Source organism: Lingula anatina, chromosome 4 (genome assembly GCF_051362555.1).
Source record: "Lingula anatina isolate TDL-2025a chromosome 4, LinAna3.0, whole genome shotgun sequence".
Taxonomy (NCBI): domain Eukaryota; kingdom Metazoa; phylum Brachiopoda; class Lingulata; order Lingulida; family Lingulidae; genus Lingula; species Lingula anatina.
Genome location: NC_141770.1, coordinates 17,108,081 through 17,134,826, shown reverse-complemented (window position 1 = coordinate 17,134,826; position 26,746 = coordinate 17,108,081). Strand labels below are relative to the sequence as shown.

At 36.7% G+C, this 26,746-nt stretch overlaps 1 protein-coding gene across 4 annotated transcripts in view; it reads right to left on the bottom strand.

Moving 5' to 3' along the window:
* LOC106179341 (uncharacterized) overlaps positions 1 to 21,596 on the bottom strand; it is a 38,834-nt gene extending 17,238 nt beyond the window's left edge. For 2 of the 4 annotated variants that reach the window (XM_087011311.1, XM_087011315.1), the window contains exons 1-25: positions 21,439 to 21,596; positions 20,058 to 20,386; positions 17,589 to 17,749; positions 17,004 to 17,231; positions 15,333 to 15,564; positions 14,636 to 14,711; positions 14,040 to 14,253; positions 12,149 to 12,409; positions 10,407 to 11,476; positions 9,575 to 9,754; positions 9,186 to 9,314; positions 8,705 to 8,884; positions 8,309 to 8,497; positions 7,166 to 7,560; positions 6,589 to 6,811; positions 5,789 to 6,035; positions 5,280 to 5,397; positions 4,732 to 4,752; positions 3,767 to 3,929; positions 3,208 to 3,352; positions 2,494 to 2,595; positions 1,823 to 1,998; positions 1,311 to 1,444; positions 661 to 894; positions 56 to 184 (exon numbers count right to left, since the gene is read on the bottom strand). In XM_087011311.1, the coding sequence (XP_086867437.1) occupies positions 56 to 184; positions 661 to 894; positions 1,311 to 1,444; positions 1,823 to 1,998; positions 2,494 to 2,595; positions 3,208 to 3,352; positions 3,767 to 3,929; positions 4,732 to 4,752; positions 5,280 to 5,397; positions 5,789 to 6,035; positions 6,589 to 6,811; positions 7,166 to 7,560; positions 8,309 to 8,497; positions 8,705 to 8,884; positions 9,186 to 9,314; positions 9,575 to 9,754; positions 10,407 to 11,476; positions 12,149 to 12,409; positions 14,040 to 14,253; positions 14,636 to 14,711; positions 15,333 to 15,564; positions 17,004 to 17,231; positions 17,589 to 17,749; positions 20,058 to 20,386; positions 21,439 to 21,463 (5,361 nt within the window). In that variant the 5' untranslated portion in view covers positions 21,464 to 21,596. The remainder of the gene's footprint in view (positions 1 to 55; positions 185 to 660; positions 895 to 1,310; positions 1,445 to 1,822; positions 1,999 to 2,493; positions 2,596 to 3,207; positions 3,353 to 3,766; positions 3,930 to 4,731; positions 4,753 to 5,279; positions 5,398 to 5,788; positions 6,036 to 6,588; positions 6,812 to 7,165; positions 7,561 to 8,308; positions 8,498 to 8,704; positions 8,885 to 9,185; positions 9,315 to 9,574; positions 9,755 to 10,406; positions 11,477 to 12,148; positions 12,410 to 14,039; positions 14,254 to 14,635; positions 14,712 to 15,332; positions 15,565 to 17,003; positions 17,232 to 17,588; positions 17,750 to 20,057; positions 20,387 to 21,438) is intronic. The other 2 variants (XM_087011312.1, XM_087011313.1) reach the window with 2 other exon arrangements.
* Between the last annotated feature and the right edge of the window lie 5,150 nt (positions 21,597 to 26,746).

The window sequence follows — 26,746 nt, the reverse complement described above, 5'->3', positions numbered from 1 at the left end:
TTCACTAAAAAAGATCATTTTTAATCAATATCACTCAATTCTGTTGGAGACTTACTGGAAAATAGATGATGCCATATCTGTCTGGTTGACAGGTGCTAAAGAAACCACGCTCCTTCTGCCTGATGATGTAGGAATAACACAATGTTGTATCCCTATTCAAGAAGTTCTGACCCCTTACAATAGCCTGGGAAAAATGAAAAAAAAAATTTTTTACATCTATACTGTTTCCTTAAAATAAATGAAATATTGAATAAAGAGATTTATTTTGATTCCTTTTTTTTTCTTTTTTTTTTTTGCTATTTATCCCTGTTAGGAATTTTTCTACTGTAGTTGAATTTTGATAACAGCATTTCTATCTTTTCTTGCCTTCAATATAAGCTAAAAATATAAGATTGATAAAAACTACAGTCGATTTTAAAATCTTTATAAAAGCCCGCAAATGTCGTTAAGTTTGTGACTTGAGAACAAAACCAGATAATACTCTGTTTTAATGGTATCATGAAATGCTAAAATGAGTAACAAGAATATGCACATTTTTTAGCTCTATTAAATGATAAGCATTACTTTAAATGAAATAGTATAGGTAGCTAGAGAAACTATAAAATTTAAAGATATTCAAAATTAAATACATTAAATCCCATTATTCTTTCAACAACTTACATTTACAGTGTCTCCAATATTCATATCAGATGGCACAATGGCTGACACAGAGGGTGAGGCATACAGTGTGTATCTCTCCCCGGCCATCTGAAGGTCGACATTACCGCCATTAGCATTGGTGAACGTACAGGATGGGATGTACTGTCCGCCATTTGCATTGTTAGTCGTGTCTGGGACCCTAGCAAAGATCTTGTCTCGAGCAGCATGGAAGTACAGCACTGTTAGAGGAATTTCCTGGGTAAAAAGAGTTGATATACGTAATAAGTATTTATACAGTATATAACCTTAACAATAATTTGAAAAAAAAAATTTGTTAAATTGTCAAAACTTGGATTTAAGATAGCAGTAGTAAATATAATTTAATGAGGTAAATGGGGAGTTTTTCATAACTTAATCAATTACATTTTATGATATAAAATGGTGATATATATACATCACCATATCTGAAATATTAAAAACACATAAGCTGACATTCCAGATAATGGGAGCTTCAGATGGATGGAAATAAATCTCTTTTATATGCAACAAACAACTGCAATCTCAGAATGAACAGATTTCGAGAAATGATGGACAACACATATTGGTACCTACAGCATTTTGAATGAAATCATATATTTCTCTATGACATATGATTCTATTCCAGTAGTTACCTGAGAAGTGGATTCATGGACTAGTTTACAAGTAGGTGCCTGGTAGTTAGAGAGACTGGCCCCATGTATGATGACAGACTCAGCCACACCCACTCTGCTGATGGCTGGGTAAATGGAATGAATCTTAATACATCCTACAAAGGAAATTTAGAAAAAAATGATACAAAATTTATTGAAATTATTTGATTCAAAGCACATATGTTGACTGCACATTGATTTTCAATATATAGGACCATTAAACTTTTTATTTTATTAAAAGTACACCAGGGGAAGAATTGTTTGTCTAAGTGAAACTAGTGAGTCCAATTGAGTCTAGCAACTTTAAATCAATAAAGAAATGATTACTAGATGTATCTGTTCTGACACACACACACACACACACACACACACACACACACACACACACACACACACACACACAAAAAAAAAAAAAAAAAAAAAAAAAAACTGCTAGTTCACATTTGGCTTAAATGACCTTCCTGCTGGCATGTCCTAGGCCACCAGTCACCTACCTGCTCCCCAATTTGGGTCTGATCTTGTCATACACTGTCCACAGGGATCCTCTTGCTGGTTGCCATTGGCTACCCCAGCACAGTCCACACATGCATTAGTGCCATTGCATTCACCGCAGTCATCCATCCCATAATTACCTGCCCTACCAGTAGTGCCACCCACACAATGGCCGCAACTAAATTTGAAAGCAATTTGAATTTGTTTGTTTTAGTTTGACACCAATTGGCTGCCAAAGACAATAATTTACAAAATGCGTAATACTGGTATGAGTATGCAAAATTTGTAAAAGTGCTACATGTAATTTTTTCTTTCGTATTTGAATCAGTGCACGAATCGTTCCAAAAGCAAATGCTACAAAACACCTTCAAAGATAGTGATATGGTGAAATTATTAGGTGACAAACAGAGTTTTACATATCTCTCAATTGCAGGGCATCACATGTGTGGATGTCATTTACAATGAAAAAATTATCATTCTTTAATTAACTGGAAGCTAGGGGTCTAGAGCTTAGCTATAAATGATAAAGGAAAATTAAAAATGACTAACGCTTCCAGGAAAATCTTTGTACATGTACATGTATATAATGGTGTGGTCATTACATGCTTTGTGACAGCATAATTCAAAGGATAGACAAGATCATCTTAAGTCCACTGTTTTAAAGAAAACTTACTCATTGATGTCTGCTCCACTAAGAAATACACCATCACAGAAAATTTTCCTGATGGCTCTGTCTCTTTCTGCAGCATTATTGCTTGCAAGGGGGTGATCTGCTCTATAAATGAGAAGAAAATACCTCTATGAGTGGGTGTTGGTACAACATGTTCGGTGGTGGATTTAAAGGGAGGGGGGGCAGGGGAGTCCTGATCCTCCCCTTCAGTTTCTGAAAAATATTTCACACTTATATTCCCCTCTTGAAATTAGAATTTTGACTAGCTGAATCATAGTTCTAAACCATACCAAAGGGCAACATTTGCCCTCCAAAACACCAAAAAATTTTCAGAGCCCTTAAACAGGCCCGAACCCCACACCAAGGGATGATAGTCAGCTTTGCATCCGAGGCCTGGCATTTTGACCCCACACTTCAAATAATCCTCGATCCGCTCCTGATGTACATGCACATGATTGCACGATGCTAGCTGACCCTGAATTTTGCTGAGGGGGCACAAGGATAAAATATTTTGCCCTGTTTCACAGAGCAAAAATAAAAAGCAGTCAATAACACACTATAACTATTCTTTTAAGAGAAATTCTTGAATGATAGAATATATGCTGCAGTACCTGTGGTCAAGTGCCTCAGTAACTTGTTAACACAGTTCTTCATAGTTCATCTGCAGAACAATCATTTTATCGTGCTTTAACACAAATCTCACATAAATACACTTACCGAATACAAAGACTCCTGTTTCCTGTAAAAGTGTCATAAGTTACTGATACAAATTCACCACAGTGTCCAGCGCAGTCCAGTCTGTAGTTGGTGGCTAGACCAGTGGTGCCCCCTGTGCAGTCGCCACAAACATCCCAGTCAGCACCTGGAGACCATGTAACATAATTAATTTCATTTACTGCAGTATTAGGCCACTCAAATCTAAAAAGGGGTTGTTCTTGGGGACAACATTGATTTCATGCCTTCTCAAGGGCTATAGCTAGGAGAAACATATATATTTTTAAAAAATATCATATCTTAGAGGAAAAAAATTCAAAAATCAAACTCTAAGCAGTTATATTGTGGTAATATATGGAACACAAAGGAGGATGGTGGTGTTTAAGTTTCACATTATTATATCATGTTTCAGGGGTGGACAGAACCCGTCTTCTTGGTCTTATGGAAAATGGTTAGAATTTTTAAATTTCTACAATTACAGAATATTGGAAGATGGATCTACAAAGAAAATTTGGAAGACTTTCAGAAAATATCTCTGGATTCGCCCCTGATGTTTCTTTACCTCCATTGACGACTCCAGCGCAATCCATACAGTACTTGTCATCTTCACCACACATTCCACATTGGTTCTCAACCTTTCCACTGCTTGGTATGCCATCACAGCCAAGGCGGTGCATCACGCTGTTGATCCAGAAGAAGGACACAGAGCTGCTCCCGCCACATTCCTGTGTGAGATATGCAATATAATCTAATGAGTATAACATACAGGCATACTAGTGCCTTTTACATGGGGAGGGGTCTAAATTCTGTAAACTCTTTAAATCAAAAGCCTAATATAAAAAATATCAAAATACCGAAGAGAATCCACTATACTAAAAAAGGCTCCCATATATGATAAAAATTCATTTCTGTGAAAATGGATTACTAATACAATAATGTTCACAGCCAGAAGGGCAATAAAGCATAAATACAAGTATGATCACTACATGTCCATTATCAATATACACAAGTACCTTGTAACATATGTTCCTCTGAAACTACAACACTACAGAAATATTTATATAATTGCAGGCTATGTTTTAAAGAATCAGTAAGTGTCACAGGAGTTATAAATATGGGTGGACCTCTTGGTTACTGCGCATGCTCTTGCTAAAATAACACGGTGTTTGAAAGAAGAACACAATTTTCCAGGCTAAGAGAAATTACTAGTAATGTACACATCCAATATTGTGCAAATACACACCATATGAAAAGTGAGTGATAAACTGTTATGTGTTATATTTTTGGGGGGTGGGTGGGAGGGGTGGGTTGGGGGCATGTGCTTCAGCTGTAGCACACATGAATGAGATATAATTCTATCTTGTATGACTTGTAGACAAAACCTACATGTTAATGTATACATTTCTCATCCTAAAAGAAACTTTACATAAATATAACAGCAAAATAATTGTGTTTGGTTTCCTTCGTGAAACTGATGGTATAGGATTGGGGTTAATACAATGTGACAACATCCATACAATACTCTACCTCACTATACCCAAACTCGGCCTATGGATATATGTTTGAAGTATTATATATATATATATATATTTACATTTAATATAAACATATATTTGTTTTCAGTCACTCAATCGTTTAATTTCACACATGAACTTACAATTGAATCTTTCTCATCTCAAATTCAGCATACCCTACAGTGTGCCTATGTTTTTTTCCATACATACCTTTTGCAAACTAATTATTTTAAGTTGCTTAAAATGTATATAGATTAGATGAAATTAATAATGTCCTGTTATAACAAATGAATTCATTGTTGTGGCACATAAACTGCAGACATTGGTCCAAGGCTATGAAAACAATGATTTTTAATACCACCATTTCAGCATCATATGTACCCATGCTGGGCTAGTTATTTGCTTCTTCACTTTTGAGTCTTCATATGGCTTCTAATGTATCAGTGATAGTGAAGTAAAAATATTATTGATATAAAATATTTGAAAATGAAATGGTAAAATGTACCAGTTGGGTCTAAAGTACAGTTACTCAGTCTCTGTCTCCTTAAAAATCCCACTCACCAAGCAAGGCAGGGCAAATGTGACGTTACTTCCAGAGGTACGATTATCTGTCATATCCCATGCAGCGAAGGCAAACTTAGTGGAGCGCAGGGCCTCAAACCTTCCCCATGTGGTATTACTAAAACACAGATCAATTTGTATAAGCAATAACATTTTTGCAGCATTCAAGATATCTTCATAAAACTCTCAAGCTTCTTTAAACATGGCACTGCTGCCATGACTGTTAACTGTAATTTGGCAACATCAGTACAGCAAATGCTACTCTAAATGACTGGCCAGTCATGTAAAACTTTATTTTTATATCAAAATGGAATATAAAAAACACAGATCCAAATGCAGGCATGGGTTGAGCAATTATTTGTGAGTAGGAGAAAAATTACTTTTTCCCCAAAGGAAAATTTGTTTTGGCAGGAAAATTGTATACATTACAGAGTACCTTGAAAGTGAGAAAACGTATTTAATATCTGTAATATTTAAGAAGTAAGGAAGGCAAGCACAACTGTACTTACGGTGAAACTGGATTGTAACGCACACGGGCATTTGGGTCGAGTAGGAGGGCAGTGACATTTACACTGCTTATGCGTCTAGCAATCAGCTGTTTGCTTGCGTCATCCACTGTGCCATATGAGATCATCTTGTACAAGACATCAACATAAGCCGGGCTTGTAGCAATCTTTATTACATCTTCAATGTTGGTATCTAAATTGGTAATGTCTTTCCAGTTTTGTTGGCCAGGTGTTTTGTACTGAAAATTACCTGTAAAGAAGATGGGTTAATTAATATACTGGTATAAGAAACAATTTGTTTGTCATTTCACTTTCTTCATAATTGTTTTCAGTTCAATGATGTTCAAAAAAGTTCATATCTACATGTATGCAAGTGAAAAAATTCACTGCAGCAAAGGCAAAAAACACAGCTGGTTTCCGTCATTGATCTTTCTGTTAAGTATTCTATATTGGTACATTGTACTAATACTAAGCATGGTTTTTCAATTAAAGGCTGGACTGGACACTTAAGAAAAGATTAACACATTTGGAAATATACCATACAAATATATTTGGACATATAAAGTAACCATATTAAATAACCTTCCCAGGGAGGCAAGATTGTCAACACAGATCATAATGACCAGGCATCAAACTGTTATGTACAGGTGTATATGTGCCACACATAATTGTACTTATTGTAAAGTCTACTGAACAGATTTGGAATTTAGACTTAAAATAAATATATTATTATTATTATTATTATTATTATTATTATTATTATTATTATTATTATCATAACCAGTACATATCTTGTAACTAACCAATATCAGAATCCTGTGCTTTCAGTATGGCCAGACCCAGGGAGGGGCTGTCCTGATCCGCCCAGAATCTGTTCACCAATTCACTGGCAAGAAAACCATCGTTACTGTTGATGTCATAGGGCATGTGTGGCAGTAGGAAGTTCCTGAACTCTCTGTCCGTGAGAGACAACGTGTCTTTGTCAGAGTCAAAACTGACCTGAGGTGCATCATTGGCTGGATTGACCTAGTATGTACAAAAATATGGACTGTTAATTGGTTTATTTTTCTCCTGTGAATTAATATATTTATACAGAACATATTTTTATATTGTGCCATTATGAACTATAATACAGTATACAAAAATATTGAGAAATTAGGATGTGTATATAATATGTGACAGATTAAGATTTTATTCTAAATTTGACATTATGAAAAATGTAATATAATATAGCATAAAACGAATCATAGTAACTACAATTTAACCTTTCAAATATTGTTTTGTAATGTACATTATATTATAAATACATTATAGATTGCTTATAAAATAAATTATGAAAAACATATACAAAGAAAATTCAGATATATTAATAATAACAACCTGTATTGTAAGATATTGTCCATCTCCAAAACTATTGTCACCTAAGTCAGTACCATCCCAGGGCTGTAGGATAAGGCGGAAGCTACCTGCCCAGTCTTTAGTCGGCACAAACGCAAATTGGTTCACATCTGTGCTCAGCACGTAGTCACCGTATTCATCAGGCCTGATGTAGCCCCAGGCTGCCCATTTCCTTAAGTCACTTGGCGAGGGAAAGTTCACCCCTGCGTTAGCAGTCGATGGCATCAAGCCGAGTCTGACCATGTTGTTCATGAAGCTATAAGCATTCTGATTGGTATGCATCATATAATCAGCCCAATCTTCATGGCTGACTTCATAGAAACCTAGGTTAAACATTACTTCTCTGCGCTGATTCCCCTTGATGTACACAAAATCACCTTGAATAAATCAAAAAATTCATGAGATTTTGCCAAAAAAAAGGCTCAAGAGACAGTACTGGATTCTGAAATTATTTGAGAAAAGGGTTTTTTCACTTTTTTTTTGTCTTTCCATGCTCTTCAAACCAATAATGGTCACCAGTACATAATTCAAACACTGTTTTAAATGAGTAGCTAATGCTTCTGCCCTTATATTTTACTGAGATGTGAAATTGTAGTGATATGAATAATTCAAACAGAATTATTCAATGTTCAAAAGGCAAAAATATTAAATCTCATATTGGACAGTTACTTAAATCTGCTAGATGTAATGCACAGTCCCTGCATAATACTGAGTATCTAGCAGATCTAAGTGAGTATCCAGTATAAGATTTAATATTTTTGCCTTCTGAACATCACAACTGGATAATTAACATTTTGACAGAATTATTCAATGCATGTACAATATGTTCCTGAATACAAATTATAGACACTTGGCAAATGTTTGAGTATATCAAGTCTTTACATGTTCCCTATTCATTTTTTCAATGCACAGCCAGAACTTTGACCAAGTGTCACTTTGACTTAATATACAACAACGTTAAATATGCATATAAGTCAAATTAGTCAAAAACCTTCACAATTCCAAAGTAATATATTGCTGCACATTTTAAAATTTTCTTAATAGGAACCAGATTATAAGCACTAGCTATACACAATAGTGACAAACTGGCAGGGGCTATATATAGTTATGAATAAAGAAGCTGACCTGCAATGTCATCAGTTGTTGTTGGTGGATGTTCATACTTGACCAGCACTCCCAGAGGTTTGGTCTTCAGAGCCCTGCGCTCCTCCATCATGGACTGATACATGCTGTTGTAATGCTCATTCATCTGCTTAATGTAGAATGGAAGGTTGCGGTTGTTGATGTAGCGTAATACATGCTTTAGTGGGAAATCTGAAATAGAAAGAAAGTATATTGATTTACACTGAAATTCAGGTTGCTCTGAAACTACAGGTATAACAGTACAAGTTTATACTTTGCAGCTTAATTTCATACCATATTCTATGTAATGGCCAAATTTAGTTGCCTAGTTTGTTAATTAAAACTACATTTGTCAATATGTTTGTGAAAGCACAGCAGATCTCAGGTAAAGGAACTTACTTATTTTTGTGTCATTAGCATCAGGATGGCTTAGAGTGAAATAGTCCCACATGTTATACACTTGATCTGTCTGGTCTTCTGACAGAGATAAGACAACATCCTGTCCTAGTCTAACGGGAGTCAAAACAGGCTTGTGTTTCACTGGCAAGATGATCTGTGCCAGACTGTGGTTTGCCACAACTGAACGCAAGCACAGAAAGATTCAATTAACTGAAGCAAATGTTATGCATATATGCACATTCATCACAAGGTTTTCAAAACAGTATTAGGTTATTAAACCAAACAAGCTTCTTGGTTGTCCAGAGAGAGATATATACCGGTATAGCTAGTCTGTAAAACCCAAGCCCAAGTTCACACAAATTTGACTTAACATGGGTCCCAAACAACCCAACCTAAATGAGCTCAAGCAGGACATCCACCTTTGATTATTGGTGGTGAATCTGACTAACAATTGCATGTACCATTTTAAACATCACTGTACCTTGACCATTTGTATCCAATGCCTGAACTCCAATGGTGGCCAGTCCATGTGTGTCGTTCTCAGGAACAAACTTCAGTCTGTTGTCTGACGACATTTGGAAACCATCTTGTACTGTGTTCCAGGTGTGACCTAAAGTAAGAAAGATCAGTTATATGGTCTTTTTATCAATGTAATAAAGACCAATTCAATTGCTCAATCAACTTACACCAACTGAAGCCATTAATTAAGGTTGTATACCCTGAAATGTATCACCATGACCTAATTTGAGTTCTTTCTTTCATTCTTTTTTTAAACTTTTAATTTATGTACCAATCTATCATATCTTAAACCATCTTGGACATTTAAAATAAATGGAAGGTTTTTACATGCCATCACAAAAATAAAGTTACCATGGTCAGATGAGTATTGCCAGTTGCCTGGTTGAGTGCTATTTTCAGGCAATACAAGTCGAACTTGATCCCCTTGAAGAAGTTCCAGCATCAGACCAACATCGAACCCTTGGTAATCTGGTGAGGCACTAAAAACTGGATCCACTGCATCAGCTATGGCATGAATTACTTCACTTCCAACTATAAAATAGAAATGGGTCTTATAGTCATGGATGTCCCCACAACCAGGAATGAAAGAAAGTGAAAGTAGATAAAGGATAACACTGGCAGAAATGAAACTGACTTAATAAACATCTTGGCCAAAAATTGTTCATGTTCATGATCTCCAAACCAGCTAATACACATAGGCAGCAAAGCTTCCAAATGTGCAGGCATATAGCAGACAATAATGAAGGCAGCACAGTTATTGGGGGTTTGTCAATTTTGACATGAAATCATATTTTATAATTATGATTAAAAGCATCATTACCATCCAATTTTTTATATGTACCAATGTTGCTGTGGACATTCAGAAATTGCAAATTGCACAGGGCTTTAAACCCATGGAATTTCAAAAAGTCACACCTTAAAAATGCGAATGTGTAGTGTAGAAAATGAAATCTTCACAAAGCATGAACATCTTAAAGAAATATGGCACAAAAAGCTGCTTTATGAATGTGAACTGTACTGAAATGCTTTAAAACACTCCAGTAAAGTTGAGGATAATAAATTGAGGCACATGGCTATCTGTTAATTACTTTAACTGTGGAAAGTGCATGGCAATGACAACATATGCAGGTGACATCCACAGGTACTGAATTATGCTGAATTAGCTATTATAAATACAACTCACCATCAAAATCAGTTGCTCCAATGTCTGGCACCACACAGCAGCCACTACAGCACATCATGTAATCCAGCACACAATCTGTATTTCTGGAGCATGGGGAATCAGCACAAGTGGCTGCTGCACCACTCCCAGATGAACCACTGTAGCCTGATCCACCACTGGATCCTGAACTGCCACTGCTTCCTGACCCGGAGTGAGAAGAGTTTGACTGTGAGGACCTGGAGACCCCAAACACAGACAGGACACTGGTGGTGCCAAAACTGCCGTCAAGACCGCTGAAACCAGAAGAGCCACTGAAACCAGTGAAGCCACTTAAAACAGATGTTGGAATGCTGCTCATCACAGTTTGCAGATCTACTTGGCCACTTTCCAGAGATGAAATGAAAGATGCTTTATCAACGATGTTCAAACCCAGTAAATTGAAGGCGCTTTTTATGGTTTCCCAAGTTTGAGAGTCTAGGCTGTTCAGCAGGCTCACAAAGTCAGCTACAGTAAAACCCTGTGCTCCACTGTCACCAAGGAGACCACTACCTCCTCCATTGCCAAATGTAGGGAGTGTTAGCTGCCTCTTTTTACGACCGCCAAAACCATTGAAACCACCGAAACCACTGGTACCGCTGAAACCACTGTCACCAGTGAAACCACTGGTACCACTGAAACCACTATCACCGGTAAAACCACTGTCACCAGGGAAACCACTGTCACCGGTAAAGCCACTGTCACCAGTAAAGCCTCTGTCACCAGTGAAACCACTGTCACCAGTAAAGCCACTGTCACCAGTAAAGCCTCTGTCACCAGTGAAACCACTATCACCAGTAAAGCCGCTGTCACCAGGGAAACCACTGTCACCGGTAAAACCACTGTCACCAGTGAAACCACTGTCACCAGGGAAACCACTGTTTCCAGTGAAACCACTGTCACCAGTGAAACCACTGTCACCAGGAAAACCACTGTTTCCAGAGAAACCACTGGTACCACTGAAGCCTCCTGCTGAACTTACTGCATAATTCACAAGAGTGCTCAGTGAAGACTTAATATCTTGCATCCTTACATCACCACGGCGAATCATGTTACTGAAATAAAAAAGGATTGAATTATTGTTGCAGTTACCACTTTAAGGCTTGTCCTTCAAGGCTGATAAAATAAAAAGCAGATCCTGCCAAATGACATAAATTACCCATCTATCTAAGGAAAATTGAGCATCCCCCAAAAAAATTTGTACATACCTTTTTAAACAACATTACTTTTAAAATCATTCAGTAGCTCATAATTCAAGACAACAGAATTTTGGTATTAAATTTTGTTCAGCGTTATATATTCTTAATCACTTTTCTTTTTTCTACCCTTTATGTTTCTTTTTTATATAATTATGTCTTAAAAAATATATTTTCATCTTGTAAAGTCTGCTGAACATAAAATGGATTTTTAAAGACTTTTATGTTCATTTTGATTTGGTCCATTACTGAGGGGGGAGTGAGTGAGTTTTGGCCTGATATCATTTGCATTGTGATTAGTTTTCCAGAGGAGATTTTAAAGGAGCATCAAAATGGTGACAAGTTTTGCTCATTTCTTAATTTTTAGTAACAGTTTACAGTATAAATGTTGGATGCATGCTGATAGTGCACTGTGACAGAGGTGAGTTTACAGCAAAATTCTAAGGATGCTTTCTGTTGACACCATCCAGTGCAATCACTTATAGAAAGCATTGCCACAATGAAAAATAAAAGATCATGCCAAATTTATACCTGTAGGTGGCTTTATCTGGGAGCTGAATTCCAACAACAGAGTACACAGATCTGTACTTTTCCCACATGGCATCATCCATGCCGTCCAGAACATCCAGAAACATCTGATCCGATGGCCTCGTTGACATGAAGTTTAACAAACCATACATCAACTCAGCTGTCACAGGATCTTGCTGAGCATTAAACTCTGCCGCTATCACCAGTCTTTCAACATCTTGCGTAATTTCCTGCACTGTCATCCGCCCTGTTGTCAACATGTTTCTGCAAAGGAGTAATAACAGTCATCTTATTATACTACGTGAATTAATTGTAGACCTTTTTTTGTTTTGATATAATGCTCAACTTTCTCTGTTTACTAAGGTCAGCACATTGCTGTATGAGTGGGTAGGATAGTTAAGATGTAGATAAACATAGTTTAGAGCTTGACTTGGAAATTATCAAACCAGTTAAACCATATTTTATTCCTTAAATTATTTCAAAGCACTGACCCAGCAGGCATAGTCGCGTTGGATCAACGTTGAAATCTACCTAAATTCATCGTAAAATCAACGTTGATCCAGCCACGTCGAAACACCGTCATAATGTGACGTTGACTCAACGTTGTATTTTGGTCATTGACACAACCTTGCAGACATGGATTGTAATTTAAAATATTAATTGTTGAAAACGTGATACTTTGTTTATCAATACTGTAACTAACTTCATCAAAATAATAAAAAAGTGTTTAAAGTAAAAGTGACAGTTATTTTGTGTCTTTAGTGAACTAATGAATTTTCTTAACTTGTTATTCAGAAATACATTCCAATAAACTGAATTCCTTGCAAGGTCAGCTAACACGTACTAGGATGAATACTTTGCTGTAAATGTGATGGATGAAGTTAATAAAGTTGACAGTTCTTGGTACCCTGTTATAGATAGACAGGTTGAGGTGACTGTGACTTTGTTATATATATATATATATATATATATATATATATATATATATATATATATATATATATATATATATATATAAACCTTGGAAATTTTAACTTAGAGGCCATACATATATACCCTACATATATTTAGCCATCAAACATGTCCTACTTCTAAACACATCCAGGCTAAAAGGGTGTACCATGCTTAGGTGCAAAACATGCTTTGGAGCTAAATGCGTTGAAAAAATCAGACAAAGCAGGCACTTGGATGTTTTTACAGTGTACTTTATAATTGTGTACCTGTGTTTTGTACAAAAAATAAAAACATTTCAGGTCATTTTAATGACTTTTCATGCAAGAATGTTGTCTAACAACTGGGGTTGATACAATGTTGTTATCTGATGTTGATACAACGTTGTTATCTGAGGTTGAGTCAACTTTCAAATCCAATGTTAATCCAACGTATTATCAACGTTATGGTTCAGCGTTGTTTCAACGTTAAACAACATAACTTGCCCTCTGGGGAGCTCAGCACCAGCATGTTTTTCTATCAAGTATCTTGCTAAGGGACAGCTGCACAGGGATGAAGTTTCAAAAAAAAAAAAAGTTCAGGTAAATTTTAATTTAAATATCCATATGTACAGCCACAGGTAATAATAACTTTTGTCTTGTAACACTGTCTGTACCCCCAACCCCTATGAATCCACCTTTGTTTAATAAAACCCCCTTTACACTGGATGGCATCCTTTCTGTTTCCTTTGTGTGACCATGCATATCGAAACTGGCATCGATGTGGTCCTAAAAAGGAGGCACAAGCATCGTTTTGGTTGCAGAATGAATACTCAATGATTGTCCTACTGTCGGCATGTGAAGTTTTTTTTTTTATTATGTATTCTCAAACAGGGCCAAAATATGTGGGACCCAGAAAGGATGCTGTCCAGTGTAAAGGGGGTTTAAATGACAGTAATATTTACATGAAAACACTCTTGTCTGGAATATCCTTGTGGCTGGTGAGAGACACCAGGAATTGGTAACGCTGAAAATCAGAGTCGGACATTGTTTCAAGCAGTCGAGTAAATTCCTGGGTGGATGGATTGTTGTCAAAATAGTTCTTCATGGTGTAGATCAAATCGGACACACCCATATCTGCATTGCCATCTGGGTTTGGGCACACACCTTCACGGAATTCTGAAAAAATATTGACACCTGTTTGATTCATCTGCATTCAAGCAATGATATAGATCCAACTTTGCTTTTATTTTCACAGAAAACGTTTACAAACATTAGGGAAAAATGTTGTATAAATGCAGTAATTAAGAGTATGTTAATGAATGTATGTAGTACAAATGAATACTGGTATTCATTAGCAGCTATATACTGCATATGATGGCGTGGGGGGTGGGGATAACTATATACTCTTGTTGTTTGTTTACCAGTGGCACTCAAATTCAGGAGAAAATAAGTGTCCTTTTACACACTGTCAAATAATTATCATCCTGAATGGAACACATTGTACAAAGAAAATGGATGACAAATACATCCATTTTCTTTTAACATTTTAGACACATACCATCAGGAGGGTCTGTTGGGGTAGGTCCTGCATTGCATTGCTTTGGTATACAATGCCCACTTGCCACACAAAGGACCTGAAACGCGAAGTTTAGATCAAGGTCAAGTTAACCATGAATTACTAGTATGCTGCTAAAAAGGTCAAATTCATATAGATATCTTTATGTTAAATTGTATTATATGATGCTATTTTGAATGAAGTCATTCATTTAATTACTACATGTATTAAGAAAATGTAAAAATAGAATGAACAATTCTTGATCTTTAAAAAGTAATAATTATGAATATCTCCTATAAATTTATAGTCACTGTGATAATAAATTAATCTCATAATTATTGTACCTTAAGTTTGACTCCATTACGTGTTTAAACTCATTACTTGTGATCCAAGATGACTTATTTGACCTTGAAAAGTAGGTCACGGTGAAAAAAATTACCAACTAGCTCAACAAAGATTTAACCCTAATTAACAAATTAAGGCACCAATTGGTGATAGATTCATTCAACTCCTTGAAAAGGTTTTTGTATTTGGAAAACACATTTATGTCCAAGCAAGCTATAACCATGCAAGTTATTATAGCCAGCATTTGTATTTTTGTAATAGGAAAAGACAGCCTTTGGTGGGATGCAAGACACAGCTACTAGTATTGTATATTTATTTTTTTGTACACTGTGATAAAAACAGGCAAAGCACTCACCTCGTCATCACAGCACTCAGATGTCTGTGAGGTTTCCCTTATTTCACATACTTCCTCCCTCATGCCATAATCACCACGTCCATAGCCGTACCTATTGTCATCTCTCATGCCATGTAGTCCAAAATGGCTGCCATTACCATGGGGTCCAAGATGGCTACCATTGCCATGAGGTCCAAAATGACTGCCATTGGCCATTTGTGAACCTCGGCCGCCCAAAAAGTCCTGTACCAATCTGGAACATTAATAACACATCAATAGAGGTAAAATTATAGTACCCATTGTTATTGCATTTCAGTGACCTTAACTAACATTTGAAGTCATTTTTTACCTTAAGTTTCCAAGGAGGTTACATTTTCACCTCCCTATTTGTTGATCTGCCTGTATGTCTGTCTGAATTTATTTATTTATATACTTATTTATTTTATTATTATTTTTTTTGTTTGTTTGTCATCAAGCACTCAAAAAGTTATATATTGATTTTAATGAAATTAACAGGATAGGTTAGAAATGGGTTAAACTTAATGGGTGCACTTCTTTATAAAAAAGGTTTGCTATTCCCAGGTTTGCTTTTCTGAAGGTTCAATATTGTAAAGGTCTCCGCTATTCTGCCTCCAGTGTACGGTTCTTGTTCTTTTAAAGGAACGGAATTGCTGCCACCAACAAAACAGGTTTCTGTTTTGTAAATCTTTATTTCTAAGAACAATTCTCAACACAAATGTACATGTTTCTGTATCTTTTACTGAACACTGTCTCTGGTTATCTTGCTGTACTGCTGTACTTCTAACTTAAACAACTGCAACTCAACTACAATAAACTAACTGGAACTATATTGTGAAACTGACTCAAACTAAGTTGTGAAACTAAGTCTGACACTATACTCTAACTGAGTACTGCCACTATACTCTAACTGAACTGGCCAACACTGCGTAGAGCAGCTGTATTTATACATTTCAAAAGTGGACGGCCTTGAATGGTTCACTGCTACTTTGACTGGCAGGCAGAGGAAAAGTGGACGGCCTTGAATGGTTGACCGCCAACCCCTCTACTGGACACCACAATCCCCTCTTTAGTAAACTGATACCACTTACAAGCCATTCAAGGTTCAAAGTTCAACAACACACTGGCCGAATGTCAACAAAAGGCTATAGCTTACTGCAGTAATTTTACCATGAATTAAAGCTATGTAAAATCGTTACAATATTACGAAGGTTCACTATTTCTGAAATACAGTCCACACTCAAAGAAGAAAAAACTGAAGGGTGCATGCACTTCCTTAATAGCTAGAGGACTGGTAAGTGAGAATCCTTCATAGTTACAGCAAACCCTTAGTTCTCAGAACAGCAGATCAACTTTCATAATAGCAAACCTTACATTTCAGAGGTTCTTAAAAACTTAAGCATAAATTTACATATGATTAGACCACAATAAAACTGGCTCTTATATAAACGCTGTTCTCACCAATGTCAATGGTTTTAAAGCAAAATCCTTATATCAGCTTCTATTAATTAATTGTCTAGACACTATTTTATTGACAGTGGTGAGAACAGTGGCAACACAAAGGGAAATAAATAAGTTAGATAAGAAACCTTTGATGAATGCAGACTACATGGTTAAGATCCATCAGCATTTAACAATTTTTATAATTATAAATAGCTTTTAAAAATAACTCACTCCTCAAAATCCATGTTGTCATCAGCATCATCTCTCTTGCTGCAAGGAGCTGACGAACCATAACGATCTTTGTCCAACTCAGCAAACATTGTGGCTTCTACCTTCTCGGGTTGTTTAGGTTCAAATCTAATTGGCAGAGATCTCATTACTTCATCCAAAAACGAACCACCTCTGATGTTACTGGGTGTCTTATATGTACTGGAGGAGCCCCTGCCACCTTGATTTTTTCTTATAAATAAACAATAGAAAATTGTAGTTTTAATCTTCTATCTTTACCTATTAAGGAATGTGATCTAAAATTTTGCATTGTAATTGAATTTTAGAAGTTTAGGAAAATTAATGCAAACTAAAGGCTCATATTTAATATTTCTGAGTGCCATGCAGAGATGTAAAAATTAACGAAATGATAAACCTTCTTATGATTCATAAAAGAAATGACATTTTGTCAAGTTTAAAACAGAACATCATATTTACATCCTAGCATCAGAATCAATTTACCCTTAACTGCATTTGAAAACATGGTAGTATTATTACTTAAAGACCACAAGCTTTAGTAAGTCTTTCCTCAATTTTTCTATGGCCTACCTTCCCAGACTTTCCACCATGAAGGACATTATGTTCCACAGCCCCTTGTTCTTGTTTCCTTGAGCCATTTTGTTGTTTCCACAATTGGCAGAAAGTTCTCCTCTCCTCACTTTATCAGCGCATTCTTTAGAGATGCAAATTTGCCTAACAAAGCAGTAAATCTGCAAAAAAATACAGACAGTTGTACCGGGGTAAATAGTGCCTCCCCCTTTACCAACCTGTATCCATCAAATTACTTTAGTATATTAAATTAGTCCTATTTGTCCTAGCTGCATCAAGTGAAGAAGTGTGACTTTTTAAAAATAGTAATATTTTAATTTTTACTATATAAGGCAAAGGAATTGTCTAATAAGTTGGTGTCACAAAAAATATTCAAAAAGTGGTCCCAACTCAACAACCAAAATTGATGTCAGAAACTTTAATTGAAAAACCAATAAAATGGATACAGTACATGGGCCTGTTTATTATAAAAGATGAAAAACTCATTTTAACATAGTTTAACTTTCTATAATTTCAGTGGCGGACTTAGAGGCCAGGGAGGTCAGGGGGGGCCTTACCCCCCCCCCTTTCGATTTCTGTTCCCCTCTTGAATTAGAATTTTGACTAGTTGAATCATAGTTCTAAACTGTATCACATGGCACCGTTCGCCCTATAAAATACCGACCCCCCCCCCCCCGAACCCCCACGCCAAGGGGGGGGGAGTCGGCTTCGCATCCGCGGACCCCCCCCCCTTTCAAATAATCCTGCATCAGCCCCTGAATTTAGTGTCTTTCATCTTGGATATAATAACGTTATGATGTCCAAGTTTTCATCGAGGGGTCATGCCGATACTCCCCCGCACCGTTACTCCCCCGCACCGATACTCCCCCTTAGTAAATTTTTGCATTATGCACATCGATACGACCCCACACTGATAGATCCCCGCATCGATAAACCCCCTGTAAAATTGCCGTTATACGCGCACCGTTACTCCCCCGCACCGATACTCCCCGGCGTTGTTGTTTCCCCTGTGCAATTTTGCCGAAACTGAGGATCGAGTAACAGAGTCAACCCTCCATTTAATCATACAGGTTTGGGTCAGTTTACTAGTAGGTAAGTGGATCAAAATCTACGACCCGATTAAGTCCAAATTTTGCGGAGAATCTCATGTACCACGCAAGTCCTTTATGCGAAATTTCGAGTTCGCACGTATGTAAGCACGTACGGAGGATATTGAACATTTCCAATAGATTCTACGAATAATCTGCGAACAGCGAGGCCGCAAGCGTAATTTGCTCCCTTTCTAAGGAGTTTGCGATTGGTTTGCAAGTGAGACTTGCCTGGTCCAAGATGCACGCCGCAAGAAATGAAGGAGAAAGAGCCCTTTGCGTGTTGAGTACGGCGCACGCCCTCACATCTATAACGAACAAAATCGAAAACAAGACGGGACTGCGACTATAAGAGGCGTGCTCACGACGCATGCTCGTGTCTCGACAATTTCGTTGTGCAACAATTTTCAAAATTTTTGAATTTTGCTCAATTCAGATTCTAATCTAATTCAGATTCAAAAAACAAGGGAAAGAAGCTTAAAGAGCAGAAAAAAAGGTTGGAGGAAAAAGACAGAAAACGAAGCGCTTTAGCACTTCTTTTTTATTACTTAATAATTTTACGAATTCATCGTTGCCTGAAAAAAAAGACATAGCTGCGTTATCTTAGATTAAAACTAACTTTGCCTTAAGTTAATAAAAAAAAAATAAATAAATAAAAGGCCGTACAATATATATACAGTAACTACTGAGTACAGTAGGAGAACGAAATTAATTTTGCAAAAACATTTCTCAAAAATCACAAGGAAGAGCTGTAGACCTACGTACTGTCATTGTCTGAGATTGACTTCGTGTAACGTTCTTTATTTTTCCCAATATATTTCGAATAAAATTAGTCAATTCTGGGTCCCAAGAGGGTGGTGCAGCTTGAAAAAAAAAGCATTACAGAAAGTGTTGTAAATTACGAATGGGGTTTACAAAGCCAAGGGAAACTATGCCTTGGGGGAGTAGTGTTTTTGCGGAGTATCGGTACGCGGGAGTATCAGTGCGGGGGAGTATCGGTGCGGGGATGTAAAGAAGCGGGGGAGTATCGGTGCGGGGGAGTATCGGTGCGAGGGAGTATCGGTGCGGGGGAGTATCGGTGCGGGGATGTAAAGAAGCGGGGGAGTATCGGTGCGGGGGAGTATCGGTGCGAGGGAGTATCGGTGCGGGGGAGTATCGGTGCGGGGATGTAAAGAAGCGGGGGAGTATCGGTGCGGGGGAGTATAGGTACGTAGCCTTCATCGAAAGCAAGATTTTTTTCTAATTATAACATTACTAGCAGTTTATGAAAGACGACCCAGTCCATATTTGATCCAAACTGACCGCCAGCAAGTAATTTCCAATATCTTGAATGAAAACACATCTTCATTGAAGTATATCCATACGAGTGGAGGGCACTCACCTCATCATCGGCACACTGCAATGTATTTTCTGCATTGAAGCGCACAATATTTGGTTTCCCTCCCATCAAGGCAACCAATTTTATAACAGTTTGCATCCCGGGGGACCGTGCCGCAGAAGACTGTGAGAGCTTCTTCACCACTGCCTCTATTGGCTTTCTTTCATCAAGTCGACTCAGATCGCTGTGCATAATGCGAGTCCCATTAGGTCCGCTTTGCCCGCCATATTGACCGCTGTATCCAGAATATTGACCGCTGTCTCCGGCCTGTTGACCGATCACACCAGTAATAGTTGTGGTCGCAAGGACTAACAGCAGCATAACACACGCTGCTAAAGAAAAGTATATCAAGTTGATAATTTTACATATATAAATTTACATATATTTGAATTTAAAATGTTTTAAAAGAACTCATAATTTTTGTCGGCGTCGAATCCGCGGGCTGTTGTGATCTGTCATGTCTAACTAAAAACCGGACCTCCTCCCCCTCCTCCTTCAAATAATCCTGCCTCCTCCCCTCCCCCCCCCTCCCCCCCCCCCCCCCCCATGAGAGGAGACACAGAGGGTACTCATAACGAACATTTACGTAAAAATTCATAATACTTTAATTTTAAAATATAAAAGAGCGCCTCAAAAGTTTTTCGCATATCTTGTAGACTTACATTTATAAGTATGTGTAAAAGTGTATTTTACCAGTATTATATTAATGGAAGGACTGGACAAAACTTCAATATGTTTTATTATATAAACAGGTTATGAAATTTAGTGAGATGATATCTTGCAAAACCTTCAATTTTAACACCGAGAATTGGCGGTTAAAGTTGCCCATCCAGACGTTGCGAGATACTCTAACAAGAGGCTGAGTCAGTGCGAGACTGGAAAAAAAGTGCCACAATCTGCGTGAAGAGGGATTGATTTTTTTTTTACAATGATGATGAAACTTGATGCGCCAGGAACGTCGTCATTGAAAGCGTTACAAAAGTGATACGCAAAGTATGGTAAATAAGTACTGTTTTGCAACATACAGGCTGGAATTCTACGAAAGCAACCAGAAAATATCTTTTGGTGAATTCTGACAGTTTTTATTCGTTGCTGCACCGCATTCGTTCCCCTGCCTAAATTTCCGACCTCACTCGGTTCAGTACTTCTCCTCCAAACCCCGCTAAATTGGTCTAAATTGGCCTTAAGCTGATCCGCGAGACTTTGCACCATCTCAGATGATGTCCATTCAGCTGATAACTTCAGATTTAAAAAAATATTTTTCAGCCATTCAAAAATAATGGCCATTTATCGTCAGATGGTCAATAAAACCTGGTCATGTGCAGCAAAACAGCTGACAAATGAAGCGTATCTACGCTCACTGACATGTTTATTATGTACTTACCTGAGATAACGGATGTTTTCGTCATTTTTGCATAAGCTTCGTTCTTCGATAAGAACTCTCCTCAGATAACTCTCCCTACGGGTTGAGCGTCTACCCGCCTCTCTCTCTCTCCCCTTGTGACGGCTGCAGTTCCCGAGATATCGACCAAATGGACGTGTTATGACAGCGTGTAAAACACACCTGGCTGTTCCATAGCCTGTGGACACACCCTCCGTTACAAATGAGCACAAGATGTGGACAAGGGCGAATTAACTCTAAATGTATTTTTTCATATTTATGTTGCGTAGTGTGAATTCATGGATATTTGTCTAATGGTTCTTATTCTGAGCAGTTGTTTTATAAACAATTTTCCATTAAAAAATGAAAATGTCTTACATGTCGGTGCGGGTGTATCATCAATTACAATACGGAAATGTATGACGGATCGATAGCTTTGGCAAGCAGAGGACCAACTCTCTACTGCATAACATGAATTAAGTAAAAGGCAGACTATTGATGTAAAACCATTGATTGTTTTTGAAACAAAAACTGTTATTTTCAATCGATAACGTTGCATTGCCAACGCGAATAATATATAATTATAATCAATCAGTGAATGAACACTTTTAAGTTGACCAAGTCAACAGAGAAAATGCTTGGTTCGGTCACTTAAAAAGTTAAAAGTGAAATGCCATTGCCATTTGCTTTAATGATTTGGCTTTTTCAAATAACTTGGTATTGCTGAATAAGAAGTGTTTACTTGCTAAAATATTTTATTAAGGACATAATTATACCCTGAAATATATGTTTTGAGTTCAGATTAATATACAAAAACCCAAGATTTTTCCTTATTTTGGCAATGTTATTGGTTTATTACTTATTAGACCTACTGGCACGTATGAAGGTCCTATGCTGATTAAAATATCGATAAGAGGTATATATACTGAGTACACACACTAGACAATAGAAGTGTCACCCCTACTGAACCAATACTTTGGGGGAGAAAAATGACTGTGGAATGATATGCTCCTGGTATCATTTTATTAACATCAAATTTCACAAAAAGACCAACAATACAATTCCGTGGTACAGCGATTTTATACTCATTAGTCACATTATAAGTAGTCCAGGCATTATAACTTTGATTACTCTGATTCAGGGAGTGACACTTCTATTGTCCAGTGTGTGTAGGTGGCATTGTTTTCATGTGTCGTTTTTACCTGTTCAAGTGCCTGGAAGTGTATTGGATGTAGATGGCAATCGGTCCGGGAATAACACCCTAACCACCGCAGATAAAATCATCGAAACTGGTGCAAATATTAACAAATGTGTGAAAAACAATCGGTTCCGACAGATTTGTAAGACCATCAAACCGACCTAAGGCGGTCTTGTTTACAAAGACCCAGTGAAAATTGGTAAAATTGAATGGTATTAGAAATAAAATCTAAACGACGTATGAAAATCGGCCGCCCCGCTCCAAACTGTAGTACTCATGCACAGCCCCTAGACGCTATTTTTGATTTTTTTCTGAGGCTACGAGCCATGCCCACGATTTTTGCCTTACGGTATAAAAAAGGAGAGAAAAAAATAGAATATGACATTTTCATTAAAATAAACGCTGATATGACATCATATGCAAAATGATCATACTTTGACCGAAAACAAATTAAGTCCATGAATATTATATGATAATGTTTTTACAATCAGTATTGCATATAGGCGTTTTAGGTTTGATTTTAGTTACTGTAACAGGATATGTCCTTGTCCTTATAAAAATACTCTTCTGCACTCCGATTTTTTAGCGTTTAAAATGTGTAACTTAGTCAAACGATACCTTGATCATTTCATAATAAGGAAATTTATTGAGTTTCAATACCCAAACTAGCATCCAGATGACAGAAGATAAAACGTGTGCAAATCTATTATCGTAAATAGGTTATACTAACACGGAGACTGTTGTTTTTTTCAACTACTAAACGTTGCATAAATAATGTATGTCAGGAGTGAGTGTTAACAGGTCTATCCATCTTGCGACGCGGCCTTTGGTCCATAAAACAGGGATGCGATTAAATGATACAGTTACTTATACGAAGGTCGATATGTAGTGACGATGGAAAGTGTATAGGCTTGATGCCCACAAAAGAACGATATCGGTAATGACTGATAATAAATTAACGGGTAAACTACAGAGAGATAGAATTTGCGTGGGAGCGGGGAGATAATGTATAAAGGGTCCTATCTTATTATTAGGACAAGGACATGCGATGCAGCTGGGAGAAATGGGACCATTTACCAATTTGCTATGTTAATGATAAAAACTTAATGACCAATCTTAAACTTAATGACCAATCTTAGGCCAAACAGGCCTACTTTTTTTACAGAGGATTCCAATGCGCCAAGGTGTGACACAATAGTATGGGCCTACTTTCTCATTCAAGTCTCATCTAACACAGGTAGCGTTGGTTCGCTGACACGATATAAACATTTTATTAAGAGAAATAAATAAATAAGAAAATTTTCTTGAAAAAGAACTTTTTCTTCTATCAAAACTTAATGTTGTCCAAAATTGTCTGCAGGTTCTTTGATGTTCATGTTCAGCATTTGCAGTTTGAAAGCTGGACATATCTCATCATTTGCATGTATCTTTTCGATAAGCTAACTTTCGTACATGATAATTGTCATTGTAATTCAAAGAGAAAGAGATAACATCTCTTCATAAAATATTCAAAATTTTATTCTAAATAAACCACACTTGTAAACAAGGCAGCAAAGCTGTCAAATGTACAGACAAAATAACAGAAAAAAGGATGCAAAAGAGGTCATTTTGCCAATTTTGATGCAATAATAAACAAGACCGTGGAACTTCAAAGTCACACTTTGAAAATGCCAATATGTGAAACCGTTTAACTGGCAGTAAGAATTACCAAACAGACTGCATTGCCTACTGAAGCTGTATTTTAGTCCCATGTTTCTTTCCTGTAAGTTTGAGAACAGTAAGTGACATGGTTTTTCTTAAATGGTCATCATGGGAGCAGTGCCCAAAATAGTTTTTTTTTTAAATTTTGATGCAATATTACATAATGTTTAACAGCATAATGACCATCAATTTTAATAATAAAATATTAGTATCATGGATATTCAGAAAATGTGACTAGCAAAGGTCTTCAGGCCCATGGAACTTCAAAGTCACAACTTGAAAATGCCAAAATGTAAACAAAGACAGCACTGTTCTGAATTTTTTTTTTTTCATTTTTAACAATTTTTTAACATAAAACAAAATAAACAGTTTACTGCAATTTTTATATGATCAACTAAGAAAATTGATGAGATGGGAAAAATATCAATAGAATAGTGTTAAATGTCCAATTTCCTCCATTCTGAGATTCTGAACATAGTTAATGATTGAATCTGACAAACTGCAATGATATGAGTTTATTTCCATTTTTGACACTTTATTACACAATACACGATAACAAGTTTACCATCATTTTTACATAATCAACTTACAATGTTGTAAAGATGCAGGAAATGTCAAACAAACACTTTTATGTATCTTATTAGTAAAACAATAAGACTGTTAACATGCCTAAGAATTTAATCTGAGGAAATGTGAAAAAACAGCATCACTTCTAAAATAATGGCCCGATTATGCTGATTTTCGAACTCAACCTGCGTTTTAGTAAAATTGACCACTCCTGTGAGTTTAATGACAATTGGCCTATCTGTTTTTCTTATATTGTGTTTACAGTGTTGCATATATGCTGAAAAATGAAAAAACAGCATAACTACTAAAATAGTGGCCCGATCATGCTGATTTTCGAACTTGACCTGCGTTTTAGTAAGATAGATTACTCCTGTGAGTTTCATGACAACAGGCCTATCGGTTTTCCTTGGAATGTGTTTACAGTGTTGCATATATGCTGAAAAGTGAAAAAAAAGCATAACTTCTACAATAATGGCCCGATCATGCTGATTTTCGAACTTGACCTGCGTTTTATGAATATTCATCAGCTCTGTAAATATAAAGCCCAAAAGTAAAACTGCCTTCCACTTATCGTGTTTACAATGAAAGTGCACGGCACCGGCGACGCCGATGACGGCGACGACAGACGCAGGTGATGGCAATATGTACAGACACATCTATATATATATTTACTGTACTGTCTGAGAACAGTAAGTGACATGGTTTTTCTTAAATGGTCATCATGGGAGCAGTGCCCAAAATAGGTTTTTTTCAAATTTTGATGCAATATTACATAATGTTTAACAGCATAATGACCATCAATTTTTAATAATAATATATTAGTATCATGGATATTCAGAAAATGTGACTAGCAAAGGTCTTCAGGCCCATGGAACCTCTAAGTCACAACTTGAAAATGCCAAAATGTAAACAAGAAAGCACTGTTCTGAAATGTTTTTTTTTCCATTTTTAACAATTTTTAACATAAAACAAAATTAACAGTTTACTGCCATTTTTATATGATCAACTAAGAAAATTGATGAGATGGGAAAAATATCAATAAAGCAGTGTTAAATGTCCAATTTCTTCCATTCTGAGATTCTGAACATAGTGAATGATTGAATCTGACAAACTGCAATGATATGAGTTTATTTCTATTTTTGACACTTTATTACACAATACACGATAACAAGTTTACCATCATTTTTACAAAATCAACTAACAATGTTGTAAAGATGCAGGAAATGTCAAACAAAAACTTTTACGTATCTTATTAGTTTAATAATGAGACTGTTAACATGCCTAAGAATTGAATCTGAGGAAATGTGAAAATATGCTGAAAAGTGAAAAAAACAGCATAACTTCTACAATAATGGCCCGATCATGCTGATTTTCGAACTTGACCTGCGTTTTATGAATATTCATCAGCTCTGTAAATATAAAGCCAAAAAGTAAAACTGCCTTCCACTTATCGTGTTTACAAGGAAAGTGCACGGCGACGGCATCGGCATCGGCATCGCCATCGGCATCGGCATCGGCATCGGCATCGGCGACGACAGACGCAGGTGATGGCAATATGTACAGACACATCTGTGTCTGTACATAAAAATGACTGTTTTAAGATGACGGAACAGATTCATTGGCCATTAAAAAGTACGGGATTTACTCCAGGAAAATCCGTTTTATAGCACTTTTCCAGTCAAAATAAAGAGCTGTCATCCCTTACACCGGTTGTGTAATTTCAAAATGCACTTTTCGACAAATACGTAAAATATATATAGTGAATTGACAGTACATTCATCAGCAATGTTGAAGATTAGATATCATTAAATGAAAAACAAAAGGAAGAAAAAGAAAATAACTTGG